The 16,860-nt window shown below is 39.6% G+C and overlaps 1 protein-coding gene and 1 long non-coding RNA gene across 2 annotated transcripts; both read left to right on the top strand.

Moving 5' to 3' along the window:
- Positions 1-8,245: 8,245 nt before the first annotated feature.
- On the top strand, positions 8,246-9,017 carry LOC146378882 (uncharacterized). The gene is made up of 3 exons (XR_014801528.1): positions 8,246-8,359; positions 8,457-8,525; positions 8,688-9,017. It is a non-coding gene; the product is annotated as an uncharacterized LOC146378882 (long non-coding RNA).
- A 127-nt stretch (positions 9,018-9,144) lies between these two features.
- LOC146378881 (uncharacterized) lies at positions 9,145-12,861 on the top strand. Its single transcript, XM_084942009.1, has 10 exons — positions 9,145-9,287; positions 9,506-9,738; positions 9,836-10,014; positions 10,110-10,203; positions 10,895-11,251; positions 11,347-11,464; positions 11,539-11,630; positions 11,739-11,853; positions 12,221-12,322; positions 12,524-12,861. Exons 1-8 carry the CDS (start codon positions 9,179-9,181, stop codon positions 11,838-11,840), a joined length of 1,284 nt encoding a protein of 427 aa, XP_084798135.1. The 5' UTR covers positions 9,145-9,178; the 3' UTR covers positions 11,841-11,853; positions 12,221-12,322; positions 12,524-12,861.
- Positions 12,862-16,860: the final 3,999 nt, after the last annotated feature.

Below are 16,860 nucleotides of genomic sequence, written 5' to 3'. Positions count from 1 at the left end.
ACAGAAATTCCTCCACTTAGTAGTAATACTATAACATAACGGAAATATCATGATTTGGCCCCAAAACCATGATTTTGCACAAATACCATGATTTTGCAAAAATACTATGATTTAGCAGAAATACTATGATTTAGCAGAAGTACTAAGATGTAGTAGAAGTACTTTGCTTTAGCAGAAATACTATGATTGAGGAGTAATACTTAAACATAGGAGAAATATTGATACACAGACACACATACACAGAGAGTAAAGGGAACAGGAGCTGTTGAGAGTCTGGGCTTGGTATATGTAGGTCAGTTAAATTAGCTGCACCTGCTGTAGTCAGCCCTTACACACACAGACACAGAGAGAGGTGTGAGTTTTCTTCAGTGTATTTCTGACATTCAGGATTCCCCTCGAACAAATGGCCATAATTTCCTAACCGTAGAGGCTAGAACGGTCATTAAGACATTGTTTTGTTCAGAAGAGATGGGGGAATCTTCAGGTCTTCATAATTCAGAGATAAAATATAAATTATTAAAGATATATGACTTGTAATACACTGTAACTGAGTAGAGGCGAAGCAAAAACTGCCTTGACTTGCTCTCAAACAACCTTTGGTAACTCTAAATCTATATGGAGCATCAAAATCATTCTTTCACCGTAAGAAACAGCAGGCTTTGGTGAACAGTCATGGAAATTTTCAGGGCTCTGTGGAAATCCATCAAAAAGATATGACAAGAGAAAAAAGTGCCTCATTTCCAGAGTTTGAAATCTGAAGAAATCTGAGCGAGGGACAAATTTCCTACCCTCAAACAAGTCTAACTCATCTGAGAACGGTAATAGTTGAGAAAATAATTCTTGAATTGTGAGCGTCAGGAGTGTCTGAAGATATACGGGGACAAGCCTTATGTCTTAACTTCGCTTCGTTAAGGAGATATGACAATTTGAAAATGCCTCTCATTAGAGAAATCCAGCGGTGATTTTGAACAAACTCTCCATTGAGTTTCTATGGAGAGTTTTCACACTTTGTGTTACTCTGAGGAGATCTGCAAAAAATCTATAAGTCCCACAACAATGGTAGTGACATTTTCTGAAAGCCAGCAAAAATACCTACGTTTTGATGTATAATTTGTGGAAGTTGAGTGGAAATTGAGCGAGTAGCAAGAAGTTGTTCAGACATGAAGAGAAAATTCAGAACGGACGAGTGCGCACTCTGAGTTAATTGCATAGCAACCATAGCAACGCATGTATTTTCTGAAAAATCACAATTTTGCAACTGAAGACTTAAAGAGGGATAAGATTAAAACAGTAGAAGATCTGAAAAAGCTGAATCATACAGGAATAGCCCAATAATTTGAGAACATTTTAAAGTTTGAATGGAGTTTCTAGGTGAAAGTATGAGGAAGTAGTTAAGTTTCAAAAACAAGCAAATTTTAGCAGAATTGCAGAAGTTTCCCATTCATTTCAATGGGACAAATTAAGCTTAATATTTTAAAAAGTATAATAGCAGAAAATACCAAAAGACATAGCAGGAATGAGCAGAAATAGCAGAATAGTTTAAAATTTGAATGGTGAAAATCGGCTGAAAATTGTGGAAGTAGTTAAGTGCCAAAAAGTGTACGGAAGTCCCAAGAGGAACTCAACTAACTGAAGCAGATGTTACTGAATGGGAAGGAGCACCTCAACATCAATCACTCCTTCTGAGCATGATGTCAGGAGGACTTTAAAGAACGTAAACATCAGGAAGGCAGCACGACCAGGTCGTATCAGGTGGTATGTTCTTATTTAATGTCCTATTTGGAGCGAAATACAGACTCAGTGGCTGAATTAGTGTAGATTCATCAAATACAAAAGCTTATGGATAGTCAGTCAGGCACAGTTCAAATCCGGGAAGTCCAAAGACGTGTAGTTATTCTATTGTGACAAAGCGGCACTCCCAAAGTTGCACATCTTTGGAGTGATGTGGTGCCTGCCCTGTGGATGAGCTTTAAATAGCAGCTTTGTAATGGGCTAAAGCAACACTATCTGGCGCTGTGTCCTACACTCTTTCTCCTGCAGGGAGCGCTGTTAAACCAGCAAAACAGCTACTGTAACATTATCAGCTAATCCAACAGCAGGGACACCTCACTTCACCATTATTTTTTTTTGTACAAAAGACCCTGTTTGTTGTCAGTCTTCTCAAACACTTAGTTCTGTAAAACTTAACGTGCTAATACTGTTCTCGTCAGCTTGAGTTTTCTGCAGCTTAATACGGCGCTACAGCATACAAAACGCTTACCGCAGTATGTTGGTTGACTTGTGTAAACCAGAAGCCGCCATGTAAGATGGATGGTGCCTTTCTTTCCCCGTCTTTTCTTTCTTTTCTTTTTTTTTTTTCTTTTTAAAATTAACATCTTTTGATAGAAAGTTAAACTGGGACATAACAGGCTTGTACTTTGTTAACGGCCATTTGTAAAAACATTTTTAAACGTCTTAAATGAGGCCTCCAAACACACTTTGTTTTGTAGAGACACAGGACTCTCGGTCGTGGTGTAAATATGCTCCCCTCCTGTTCTCTCTTTCATATGTATGCCTTTCTGATCAAATGAATGACTTTATTTTGTTTCTCTGAAATTTCCCAATGTCCTTTTTAGTGGTATTTTGCAATGTCACAGTGGCTTGTTTCAGTGCTTCATTCAATGTATTAACCGGTATCCTTTTTGCAATTAAAAACGATTGTATTTCACCTTTCTGGTTGTTGAGTTTCTTTTATTACTGTAACAGCAGAAAACTAATAGGAAATATGAAAAGTGAAGTGTGTGTGTGCTGGGAGACATAAAAATAAAGGACTAATGTAAAAATAGTAATTGTTCTCATTGTGGATCCCTCTACATAAGCATTTTCATCACCATGGGAACAAGAAATGCCTTTCTCATTGTCAGCTGTGACCTAATATAGCAAACAGCTGATCAGCTGCCAGTAGTGTCAGACTGGCAAGTTAGTATATGTGTTGTAGTCATCAAGATTTTTCAGAATTCGTGAGCTGGACATGGAGTCAAATATTTGTGGAGAAAGTACCGGCCACTTCATTAGTTACACCTTCCTAGCGCTGGCTTCAATGCCCCTTTTGCCTTCAGAGCTGCCCTTTGTTCTCCATGGTACCGATCCAACAAGGTGGTCATCAGATTTTGTTCCATATTGACAATTGCTGCAGATTTGTCAGCTTCATGTCTATGATGTGCATCTCCCGTTCTTCCACATCTCAAAGGTTTGAAGTGTTATCCTGTGGAAAGCAACCATCAGAAAATGGGCAAACTGTGGTCATAAAGGGATGGACATGGTTAGCAACAGTACTTGGGTAGATTGTGGCAATTAAACAATACTTAACAAGAGTTCGTCAAGAAAATATCCTCCACACTGATGCTACAAGCTTGAACCATTGACACAAGGCTACATTTTCATGTTTATGCCAAATTCTGATCCCACCATCCAAATGCAAAGACTCATTAGACCAGGCAACATTTTCCAGTCTGTTGTCCAGTTTTGGTGAGTCTGTGCAAATTTTGTTGTAGTTTCAGTTCTTAAGAGTTGCCAGTGTGGTCTTCCAACCAGCGGTGTGGCCGATGTGGAGTGGCTGAGTGAAGACACGCTAATGACAACGTGTACAAACATTGGAGATGTGAGCAGGACAGACAGAAAAATTAAGGTGAAGTTTAAGTTCTCAGTCAGATTTGTGCTTATCCAGTGCCATTTATTTCCAATTCTTATTTGTGGATATTGATCATTAAATACTGACACTAGTTTATAAGTAGTGGAAATGCAAATAATCGTGTCATTATCAGTGATGGGAATAACGGCCGTTACTTTTTTCAGTAACTAGTAATCTGATTAATTACTGTTTCTATATTTCTATTGTTACATAGCTATTACTAAGAAGAAAATGCGGTGTGGACTCATTAATATTTTTCAACACACAGATGGTTGAATCTGTCTTCAGTTTACCGGGAGTTGGAGCCGGGGGGCAATCGTACAAGTGCTGCTTAGGTGGATTCACCTCTGTTTGCACCATTTAGTTATGAGCTGTTGCATCTGTGGATGCCAAAGAGAAAACTTCCCACTGGATACTGAGCTGACTATACCTGTCTTCCGTGTGTAGCACAAGCGTTTACCAGTGTAAGGCTGTAGAATTTCAATTTACAAAGTCAGTTACCAAAACTGTTAATACTTCCATGAACCATTGAGCAAGGCATATTACTTGATAGATGCTATTAGGAATGCTTTCAAAAGGCATCAACAGCACAGATACAGTAGATATCATTCACAGAACAATGTTTTCAAGCAGCATGTAAACATTTTTATTTTTGCTGTTAGATTGTTCTAATTTGACATTTTTACATGTTTTAAATGAGACAAAATTACAGGTTCAGACAACAGATGTTTTGGTTAATGCAATTTTTTATTTTTATGGGTAAGATGTTATAATATGTTATAATATGTAAGATGTTATAATACCCTGGTTCACTCCTGTGACTTACTTTGTCTCCTATAAATCTTCTTTAATTCAGTTCAATTCAATTCAACAGTATTTACATACAAATGAATTGAACTGAACTGAATTAAAGAAAAAACCCAACAATCCCCTATGAGCAAGCACTTGGCGACAGTGGGGAGGAAAAACTACCTTTAAAAAGGTAGAAACCTCCGGCAGATCCAGGCTCAGGGAGGGGCGGCCATCTGCCGCGACCGGTTGGGAGGGGTGGAGCCGATGACAAATGTATACACAACTAAATATTAAAGCAAATATGCTTTAAAATTTATGTTTAGGGAGTTGAAGTAACTGTTAATATTTAGTTGTATATAACTTTGATTTTATAGGAGACAGAGTTGAAGTGGCTTAAGTGAACAGTCTCAGAAACCAGTTGCGCTTCTTTTTCTTTTTTGGCTTTTCTCTCTGCATGTTGTCATCTCGGGCCTCTGGATTTTCTGGTTTGGTAGTACTGGCCTCCTCTTTTTCTTGCTCATTATTTTATCCTCTTGTTGTCTTTTGGTGTGTTTGGTGTGTTTTCAGAGGTTTCACTCAAGGTCATATTGTTCATTTTCTGAACTAGGAGTCGGATAGTGCTTGGCGAACAACTTTTTTGGCTGCTCTGTGTCCCTGCTGCTGGTTCTGGCCTCTTGTTGTCTTTTGGTGCGTTCGGTGTGTTTCCAGAGGTTTCACTCAAGGTCATATTGTTCATTTTCTGAACTAGGAGTCGGATAGTGCTTGGCGAACAACTTTTTTGGCTGCTCTGTGTCACTGGTGCTTGTCCTGGCCTCTTGTTGTATTTTGGAGTGTTATCAGAGGTTTTGGTATCACTCGAGGTCGTAACGTCCATTTTCTCAACTTGGTCCTGGATAGACCTTGACAAAGAACTTTTTGGGATGTTCTGTGTCACTGGTGCTTGTCCTGGCCTCTTGTTGTATTTTGGAGTGTTATCAGAGGGTTTGGTATCACTCGAGGTCGTAACATCCATTTTCTCAACTTGGTCCTGGATAGACCTTGACAAAGAACTTTTCTGGATGTTCTGTGTCACTGGTGCTTGTCCTGGCCTCTTGTTGTATTTTGGAGTGTTATCAGAGGTTTTGGTATCACTCGAGGTCGTAACATCCATTTTCTCAACTCGGTCCTGGATAGACCTTGACAAAGAACTTTTTTGGATGTTCTGTGTCACTGGTGCTTGTCCTGGCCTCTTGTTGTATTTTGGAGTGTTATCAGAGGTTTTGGTATCACTCGAGGTCGTAACATCCATTTTCTCAACTTGGTCCTGGATAGACCTTGACAAAGAACTTTTCTGGATGTTCTGTGTCACTGGTGCTTGTCCTGGCCTCTTGTTGTATTTTGGAGTGTTATCAGAGGTTTTGGTATCACTCGAGGTCGTAACATCCATTTTCTCAACTTGGTCCTGGATAGACCTTGACAAAGAACTTTTTTGGATGTTCTGTGTCACTGGTGCTTGTCCTGGCCTCTTGTTGTATTTTGGAGTGTTATCAGAGGTTTTGGTATCACTCGAGGTCGTAACATCCATTTTCTCAACTTGGTCCTGGATAGACCTTGACAAAGAACTTTTCTGGATGTTCTGTGTCACTGGTGCTTGTCCTGGCCTCTTGTTGTATTTTGGAGTGTTATCAGAGGTTTTGGTATCACTCGAGGTCGTAACATCCATTTTCTCAACTTGGTCCTGGATAGACCTTGACAAAGAACTTTTCTGGATGTTCTGTGTCACTGGTGCTTGTCCTGGCCTCTTGTTGTATTTTGGAGTGTTATCAGAGGTTTTGGTATCACTTGAGGTCGTAACATCCATTTTCTCAACTTGGTCCTGGATAGACCTTGACAAAGAACTTTTTGGGATGTTCTGTGTCACTGGTGCTTGTCCTGGCCTCTTGTTGTATTTTGGTGTGTTTTGAGAGTTTTTGGTATTACTCAAGTTCATATTGTTCTTTTTCTGAACTTGGAGTTGGATAGTCCTTGAAGAAGAACTTTTTTGGATGGTCCGAGTCACTGCTGTTTCTTTTTTCTCAGTGTCTACTCTCATCCTCTTTCTCTCTGGAGAGTAGCTCTCAGAGTTGTTTTTGCTGCCTTTGGAAATATGACTGTATTTTCTTTTCTTTTCTTCACAGATTCGTCTTTTTTTCCTTGGTGGAGAGCAGCTGTCGTCACTTCTGCAATTCTGTGCAACAGAATTCGGGCCTCGCTTCCTCTTGAGTGGAAGCTGGAAATGTCTTTCATCAGAATTTGGCTCTGGATTTTGGTCGTCCATTGTAGTAAAGCCAGCGTAAGCTTGTTGGCTTTTGCCGTCTTTACTCTGAGACATGTCAGAGTGTTGTTGAAGTGACTGTCTTAAAGATTCAACTATTTTTAAATTTTTCTCAGGCGTACCTTTGAATGCTGCAATCTCGAGTGTTACAAGTAAACTGCATGACAGTTTGGGCTTCTTACCCGGATTTAAGGATTCACAGATCAAAGGCATGTTATGACATCATGATGATGTCATAACATAATGTAACAACAACATTCTTTTTTTTTCTTTTTTTTTAAATTTGGTTCTATTGTCTATTCTATGGGGCTTTGGCGCGTGATGTCACGGCAGGGGGCGTGGCCGCCAGGGCGCCATTTTAGCAGGCCAAACAAAGGGCTAGTGATGGTAAATTTGATTCTTTTTACTGAATCGAGTTTTAATGAGTCACTCACCAAAGTGAATCGTGTTTTTTGAGTCATTTGATTCACTGAGTCAGTCGACCAGAGAGTGCAAAAAATGTACATTTTCACTCAAACTTAATTTGTTTCTCTTTTCATGTAAATCCTACTGCTAAGACAACCCGTTCTCACCCCCGACACGTAAAATACTGACGATTTGTCACGTCCCTTAACTTCTCATGCTGACGCTAAAGGTACCCTTCACAACCTGTGTAAGCAAAGGATGATGGGAGAACGGAGAGACCCATTTATAAGAATAAGAAAATGAGGCAGAACTGATTGATTCTAATGCAGGTATGTAAAAAATACATAGCCTATATTTAAAGTAATACCTTGATGTGTGTTTCAAAGTTTGTTTTTCATAAAAGCTTCAAACAAACAGAGGTGACTGATCTCAGAAACGGTTTAATGCATTTAAAAATGGCTACAGCTACTGTCAGCATGCAGGTAACAGCATGTCAGCAGGTAACGACTACACGTGGCTACTGCAGCATTAGCCATTTAATCCAACGATGATGGATTAAATCTATTACAAACGTTAAAGGACTTGTGTGTTGCAAAATACCCTCACATGGTGCGTAAAGCAGTTTTTGCGCTAAGAGTTCTGCTAGCTCTTTATAAACTGATGATGCTAACGTTAATTGCTAACGTTAACCGGAGCGCCAAGACTGAAAATCATTTGAATTGCGTTAGTTATGTGTTTATGTCACTGAGTTCTGCAAAACTCTCTTTCCTCTTTAGCTTGAAAATGAGTGATTCAGAGGATCCCGAGCTGGAGGAAGAGCTTCAGGCTGCTGACGAATTCCTTCAAGATATGCAGGTAACATTTTTAGTGGAAACAGTTGTTAAAGAGGGAACACGCTTGTCTAATATTTTGTACGGAGTAAACGTTATATTATTTGAATTTTTTTTTATTAATTTTTATATATGTGTGTATATATAAGTTTATGTCAAATTAATTTGGTTAACTTAAGATGTTTGATAATCTTTGCTTTAATCATGGACTGTATTTTAGGTGTTCCCCTTTTTCCTTGTTAATTGCGTAGAATGATGCACAGAGTGAACCTCAGCCAAGACCAGTGCGCTGGAAAACACGTGACAGACAGGGAGATTTTATTCCTCAAAGACCATCAACCAGTCGAAGTACTAGTTGCATGCCACGTGGTCAGTGTTCACACAACCATTGATTTTATCTCACAACTTGTTTTCACCAAAGAATTTCAGTAAGTAAATATTCTTCAATCTCTTTTTTTCCCCCCAGTGTCCAGAGATCAGCATCAATGTCCACGTGAAGAACCTAGTTATGTTGCCAGTGTCAACCCAACAAAAGGTACTTTACCTTCTTGTATATATTGTGATTTCTGTTTACTTTTATATTTGTTGTTATAGTTGAGTTATGCAGGGCTTTTGTGCAGTCCTAAGAAACATACTGCCTAGAGTGTTTTTCACTTTGTGGAAGAGTTTCTTCCTTTCTTTATTTTTTTTCTGTTAGTGTATGGAACTGAGGTGCTTCGTCAGGAGCTCCTTCAGATGTTGGAGGATGGAGAAGAGGACGCAGCCATGGCTTGTGAGACGTCATCTGAATCAGCTGCTACTCACTGGGCGATCAGAAATATGGTGTCCTCGCAAAAGTGGAAAGAGGCCAGGCCTTGTCTTATAGACAATATGTTAGCTACTCTGGATCCACAGTCACACCGTGTGTGTCAGTGTGGCAAACAAGTAGTTGTGAGGTGTCTGGACTGCCTGCCTCTTCCATTCCTTTGTGCTGACTGTGATATTGCAGTTCACACACGCGTTGTCCTGCACAGCAGAGAGGCAGTAACAGGAGGGTTTTTGCAGCCTTCATCAGAGTTTCACAAGCCAATAGGTACGGTTTTTAAGTCTTATGCATTTCTTGCTATGTACTATGAGTGGGTGCTGCTATTCTATATTTATTGTGTATCAGTTAATTTCTAATTCTTTTTATATATATTGTGTGTTTTAATGTTAGTTCGGCTGTTGCCTGTGCAAAGGCCAGACCATGTGTGTGACTGCCCAGCAGGTAACGTTGAGGTTTCACCCAGCGCAATTGTGGCTCTTGTAACCATAAATGGTAAGTTGCCCTTTTGTCACACACTACATACACAATAGATGTGTTTGGAGGTTTTATTGCAAATTGTGCATTGCTATCTTGGTTTGAATTACCCTCGGCCCGCAGTATATGTGGGCACCTGTCAAAGGTCATTTGGATTTACCAGACCGATTTGAAAACAACATGAAAAAAATGAATGCTTTGAGCCATGACTGAATTTATCCTTATCCTTTCTAAAGGCCGTTATAACCTTGCACTGCCAGTGGTGAGCTGCACCAGCTGTGGCCTAATGTGGTCCCCCTCAGTTAAGGACATCCTGGGTAGTGGATATTGGCCTGGCACCTTAAATTTCTGCACCCTGTTTTCAATGGATGTCTTTCAGTCTTTCTATGACATTAAGAAGGCTGCACCAGGGATGTCACTTAAGGCATTTGTCAAAGTGCTGGATGAACGAACAGCCCATTTTGGAAGGGTGAGTTTCTAAATTTGCCAAGTTTAAGGAAATTGTGCAAATCAATGTTTATGATGACTGTCCTTGAATATTCTGTTGTATGTCCTCTATGTAAAAGACTGGCCGAATATCAGCTGATGCCTTCAGTAAAAGTTTCTTGGAGTGGAGTGCTGTAAAGTTTGAGGTGGACAGGATGTGCAAGGAGCCATGCTTTAGCTGCCCTGCCTGCACTCCAGACATGCTTGCCGTCTCAGTTGATGGAAACCGCAAGCTTTATCACTTTCAGTCTAATGCAAGGTACGTTATGCATTGTGTACATAAGTCAAATATGGATTTGTAGAAAAATGTATTTTAATGTTTCTTTTCAAACAACTGTCACTGTGTTCGTTCAGCACTTCAGAGCAGGGGAACTTTGAAGGTGTCTTCATTGAAAAAGATGAGGAAGTTGCTGAGTTTGTGAAATACATCCAGAGACACACAAATCATGTAAGATACACATATATATTAGTGCTTGTAACGTTGGACCCAAGAAACATAAGCCGGAGCGAATTTGACGACAGCAGAACTTTTATTTAACACTGTGGTTTACTGGGACACAGACACTCCAGCTCTCTCTCTGCTGTCACGTCCGCCCTCCTCCTCCGACTGTCACTGCCAACATATAAAGAGACACAATCACTGTCAGATCCCAGCACACCTGTTCACCCCGCCCCTGCGCCGCCCCGGGAGCTCACTGCGTCACCCCTCCTCTGCACCTGGCCAGAGACCACACCCACGCCACAGTGCTGTTAGCGTTAATCTTGTTAAAATGACGTTAATGCCATAACCATATACACATACGTGTGTGTGTGTGTGTGTGTGTGTGTGTGTGTGTGTGTGTGTGTATACATATATGGATGGGTGGATATTTATTTTATTTTATTTTTCTCTTGGTGTTGTCGTAATACTATTTACTTTACTTTATCTTAATGTGTACTTAATTTTGTCACCATGTGTATTTTAAAAAAACAACAACATGATTTTTATTTTGTGTTATCAGTGCTGTCCTGGGGAGATATGAGGTCTCGTGTGACTCAAGGCTAATTCAGCTAATTGTTATGCATTTGTTTTAAAAAGTTTGTCCCTGATAGGGCTTAATCATGCCATGTCTTTTATGTTAAAATCTTTGAGTGTATAGGTCCCGGGGAATGGGTTGTGCGGCTCTTCATCTTGGACTGCAGCAAAGGAGTCGTCCAAAAAGTCCACTGGGAAGTTGGATGAAGAGGGCATGGAAATAGCTGTTTGTCGCCACGGAGTCCTCTTAGCTGCATTGAACATGTTTCGAGGGGAGATCTTTGCTTACCCCCTTTTTCTCCAGAGGAAGTTGGCAGCTAACGTCCCAGGACATATTACGTTCCTTTGCTCCGATGTGGCCTGTAAATATTTCCCCTATTTAACCAAGGTGGCTCAGCAGTGCCCTGAGCTGAGGAACCTCTTGTCAATGCTTCCTTTTCTCTCCGTCATGCATGCAAAGGCTCACACTTGGAAATGCGAGGTATACTGCAGCTTGTAGTTTTGGATTAGTTTGAGACATTTTGTTATAAGGTTGAATGAATTCAGCAGTCATGTATTGTGACCTCCTTTCTATAGCTCAAATGGGGAGGTGCGTTTCAGGATGGGGCCGGTTCAACAGTTGGAGAAGAGGTGGAACAAGTAAACAGTTTCCTGTCTAGGGCGGCCATCACAACGAAGTACATGTCTAAAGCAGGTATGTGTCCGTGTCTGAGATTCCACTCAGTCTCCTGCTCATTAATTCTTATTTGTATACTAACTGAAATGCAGGGCGAACAGACATGCTGACCCTCCTGGCTTTGGGCTGGAACAAAAGGAAAGTGGAACAACTGGGCCGCACTTTGAGCCAGAGATATCTAAAGGTGATTTATTTATTTTTTCAAAAACCATTTTAATGTGTGTGGTAATGGGGGAAAACACCAGTACTCTTTTAATGTCAATATGAATGACATTTATTAATGTATTCTTAGATCATAAGGATCCTTAGAGAACAAGTGGAGAGCCTGAATGCGACCAAAAATGAGCTGGGTGTGGATGACGACACACTGCAGCAATGGGTGGCCGATGTGTAGAAATGGGCTGAAGGTGAGTCTCAATATAATGCACTCGTGTATAACAATAGGACCCACCATGGCCTCATTAAAGAACTTAAGGTAGAATTAAGATCTTTCTGACAGTGTCAACAAACAATGAAAAAGAAGCCTTGTAAAAGCAGAATTTATGGCAGAGTTGTTGCGTTTCATCAAATTGGATAGAACCTGGGTTGAAATGATGTCGTACTAGTTGGTTTTATAAACCTGAACACCAACATACTTGTTATCTCATGATAATGCAGCACATGAAGGCTCCAGATGTCTTATAATGAATGTCATCAAGTCAGTGATTACAGAGTCCACTGTAGTTTGGTGACTGTTACTCATCCTGTATTCTGAATAATATTCCTCTCACTTAGAAAGTGATCAAACTGATGGCAGCCTTGGAGCGTTGCAGGCACGAATAGAGGAGCTTGTCGTCGTCATCAGAGTGCGAACACAAAGTCTTTACAGACAAAATGGTACGTCCCAGTTTCTTTGAAATGGACCGTTTGATACTTAGTTTGTACAGCTTGTACAGCTACTTTGTAAACAGAATAAAATCAGATCCAGGTTTGTTTAAGCTGGATGTGATTTGTTCTAGCAAACAAATTGATGAGTGTAGATTAAAAGGTAACTATATACATTATGTGAAGGTGTGAATTTTTTATGATTATTTACAGATGGCAACAAGAGGCGACACAGAATTCGCAAGGTCATCTTAGTTGAGAAGAAACGCTTGGCGGCTGCTGTTGACGACTACAACAAGCTCGCTGAACCAACAAAGCAAATCGTATCCAGTGATGCCCTCATGCTGACCGACATTTGGCCCTGTGTCCCCAAAACTACAGAAAATCCATGACACTGAGTAAGAGGCCTTTATCATGTTATAAGTGAGAGAGTTTGGTGTAACAGTGGTTGAACATGCCAAATCAATCCACAACATACTGCCATTCCCCAGCTGTAACCTGCATATGCATCAAACCAAAATCCAGTATCATAGCCACATGATAGACATACAGATGAGGTTAAAGGGCTGTGTCATTTTGCCAGATAGCTTCATCCCAAAAAAGATAAACATTCTTCAAAAACAAAAGTTTGTGAATATTTCCAGTATTGCCAGGCCTAAACCAACCTGTTAAACTTATCAAATTATTGTCATAGATACGAACCTATTGATTGAAACAGAATAATCCATTGAAGCCTCCATCATCATCCAAGATCACTGTTACTGTTCAGATTATTTTATCTCTGTTTTCCTCTAGAATGTTTTGAAAATCAGCATTTGATCAACAGACTTTTTAAAAGTTTATTTTGATCCTATTGTTTACGTGTGTAATTGCATTTGTATTGAAATTATGACAGGAAAACCCTTAATCAAATTGTATCTTTGATATCTAATAATAATATTAACAATAATGATAATATTACACAATAATAATGTGCAAACAAACAAGAAAAATAGCAAAAAATGTTAATTTTTTTCTAATACCATGTATGTGTGTGTGTATGTATGTATATATATATATATATATATATATATATATATGTATATATATATATGTATATATATATATAAAAACCACATATGACCACAACTCCAAATGTGCAATTGTCACTGCATCTAAACATGACATATTACAAAAAGGTAGAAACATATAATATACAATATGTTCTGAAGCTGGTACTGGTGCAGTTAACTTTGCTTTAGGCTCCCATACACAGTAGGTGTTACTTACTATACGTGCAGTGCAGTATTACTTTAACTTGTAATATGTTATAATAAGCAAGTCACTTCTATATTTATGAGGATGTAGACAATAATGTTGGCTGATATGTAAAACTATGAGATATCGAGTGCAGGGAAGATATTATTGATCGATCAGATTCATGAATGTGTTAGGTACTTAAGCCACAATTAGAGAGTGAAACAGAGACTGACACTGGTTGAAATGTATAGTAAATATTTTATTTTGAACTTTTATGCTGAACTACAAACTGTGAACTGTGCGATCTCTGCGACCTGTGGTGCCTGGTTTACTGTGTGTAAAACTGCGCAGGTTCCCATGTGTCATCCCACACTTTGCCACTGTCAGGAGAAAAACATAACAAACAACAACGACAACCACACACAAAATAGGATAATTTAGGTTGTGACATATGACAGTTTTTTAGGATGAAATATCTTCTATATTCATGTCATGCTTTATACACCTTCATTGTAATATAAATCAAGTCAGAGAGTAATAATATATGTAGTAGATGTCAAGCAGGACCACAGCAGCAGCCACGATCCATCGGAACCTGCTGGATGAGAGAGCACAGAAACTCCAGGGAAGAAGTTTAGTTAGTAACATGCATGAACTGCATTACTGAGACATGTATGTTTACAGATGGTGAGGGAGAGGGGGAGAGTTTTCAGTAAAAGGAGACGTGACTGCATCTTCAACCAATACTGAGCCTGCATAACCCTGAAAGAGACAGACAGAGAGAGGGGGGGGGACACTAACCCCCAGCAGTCTGGTCCTGTTACAGCATAACTAAGGGCTGAGCTGAACCAGCCCTAACTATAAGCTCTATAAAGAAGTAAAGTCTTATGCCTACTCTTAAAAGTGTTGACCATGTCCACCTCCAAAACTCATTATGGACTTTGGAGGTGGACAGCTATCAAGCTCCTCACAGAAGAGGAGCTCGATAGCTAAAAGCTCCCAATTTACTTTAGTCCAAATACATGAATTCAAATTGAGGTGATAACTATTTATCAACAATATGAATGTCTGTTCCCGTCCAACAAAGTTGTTACTACATACCATGTTGAGCAAGGCTTCCACTTGACTTTAACTTCTTCTTTTTCCTGAAAAACATGATATAAACAAACAATTAATTAAGAAAGACATGCAAGTTGCATACAAAAAGGAGCTTATAAACATTTGTGTACTATTGAATGGCTCAATATATTATACAATGAGTTTACAAAAACATAAGAACCACTACAATGCTTGTACTGCCAGCATCGAGTGCATGTCAGCAAAGCAACACTGCTTACATTGTGGCTCACAAGCAAAACTAACTGAAGCAGATGTTACTGAATGGGAAGGAGCACCTCCACATCAATCACTCCTTCTGAGCATGATGTCAGGAGGACTTTAAAGAACGTAAACATCAGAAAGGCAGCATGACCAGGTCGTATCAGGTGGTATGTTCTTATTTAATGTCCTATTTGGAGCGAAATACAGACTCAGTGGCTGAATTAGTGTAGATTCATCAAATACAAAAGCTTATGGATAGTCAGTCAGGCACAGTTCAAATCCGGGAAGTCCAAAGACGTGTAGTTATTCTATTGTGACAAAGCGGCACTCCCAAAGTTGCACATCTTTGGAGTGATGTGGTGCCTGCCCTGTGGATGAGCTTTAAATAGCAGCTTTGTAATGGGCTAAAGCAACACTATCTGGCGCTGTGTCCTACACTCTTTCTCCTGCAGGGAGCGCTGTTAAACCAGCAAAACAGCTACTGTAACATTATCAGCTAATCCAACAGCAGGGACACCTCACTTCACCATTATTTTTTTTTGTACAAAAGACCCTGTTTGTTGTCAGTCTTCTCAAACACTTAGTTCTGTAAAACTTAACGTGCTAATACTGTTCTCGTCAGCTTGAGTTTTCTGCAGCTTAATACGGCGCTACAGCATACAAAACGCTTACCGCAGTATGTTGGTTGACTTGTGTAAACCAGAAGCCGCCATGTAAGATGGATGGTGCCTTTCTTTCCCCGTCTTTTCTTTCTTTTCTTTTTTTTTTTTTTTCTTTTTAAAATTAACATCTTTTGATAGAAAGTTAAACTGGGACATAACAGGCTTGTACTTTGTTAACGGCCATTTGTAAAAACATTTTTAAACGTCTTAAATGAGGCCTCCAAACACACTTTGTTTTGTAGAGACACAGGACTCTCGGTCGTGGTGTAAATATGCTCCCCTCCTGTTCTCTCTTTCATATGTATGCCTTTCTGATCAAATGAATGACTTTATTTTGTTTCTCTGAAATTTCCCAATGTCCTTTTTAGTGGTATTTTGCAATGTCACAGTGGCTTGTTTCAGTGCTTCATTCAATGTATTAACCGGTATCCTTTTTGCAATTAAAAACGATTGTATTTCACCTTTCTGGTTGTTGAGTTTCTTTTATTACTGTAACAGCAGAAAACTAATAGGAAATATGAAAAGTGAAGTGTGTGTGTGCTGGGAGACATAAAAATAAAGGACTAATGTAAAAATAGTAATTGTTCTCATTGTGGATCCCTCTACATAAGCATTTTCATCACCATGGGAACAAGAAATGCCTTTCTCATTGTCAGCTGTGACCTAATATAGCAAACAGCTGATCAGCTGCCAGTAGTGTCAGACTGGCAAGTTAGTATATGTGTTGTAGTCATCAAGATTTTTCAGAATTCGTGAGCTGGACATGGAGTCAAATATTTGTGGAGAAAGTACCGGCCACTTCATTAGTTACACCTTCCTAGCGCTGGCTTCAATGCCCCTTTTGCCTTCAGAGCTGCCCTTTGTTCTCCATGGTACCGATCCAACAAGGTGGTCATCAGATTTTGTTCCATATTGACAATTGCTGCAGATTTGTCAGCTTCATGTCTATGATGTGCATCTCCCGTTCTTCCACATCTCAAAGGTTTGAAGTGTTATCCTGTGGAAAGCAACCATCAGAAAATGGGCAAACTGTGGTCATAAAGGGATGGACATGGTTAGCAACAGTACTTGGGTAGATTGTGGCAATTAAACAATACTTAACAAGAGTTCGTCAAGAAAATATCCTCCACACTGATGCTACAAGCTTGAACCATTGACACAAGGCTACATTTTCATGTTTATGCCAAATTCTGATCCCACCATCCAAATGCAAAGACTCATTAGACCAGGCAACATTTTCCAGTCTGTTGTCCAGTTTTGGTGAGTCTGTGCAAATTTTGTTGTAGTTTCAGTTCTTAAGAGTTGCCAGTGTGGTCTTCCAACCAGCGG

The sequence above is a fragment of the Perissodus microlepis genome, chromosome 10 (genome assembly GCF_051167445.1).
Source record: "Perissodus microlepis isolate ML-2025 ecotype Zambia chromosome 10, ASM5116744v1, whole genome shotgun sequence".
NCBI lineage: Eukaryota > Metazoa > Chordata > Actinopteri > Cichliformes > Cichlidae > Perissodus > Perissodus microlepis.
This window is presented reverse-complemented; position numbering and strand designations above follow the sequence as displayed.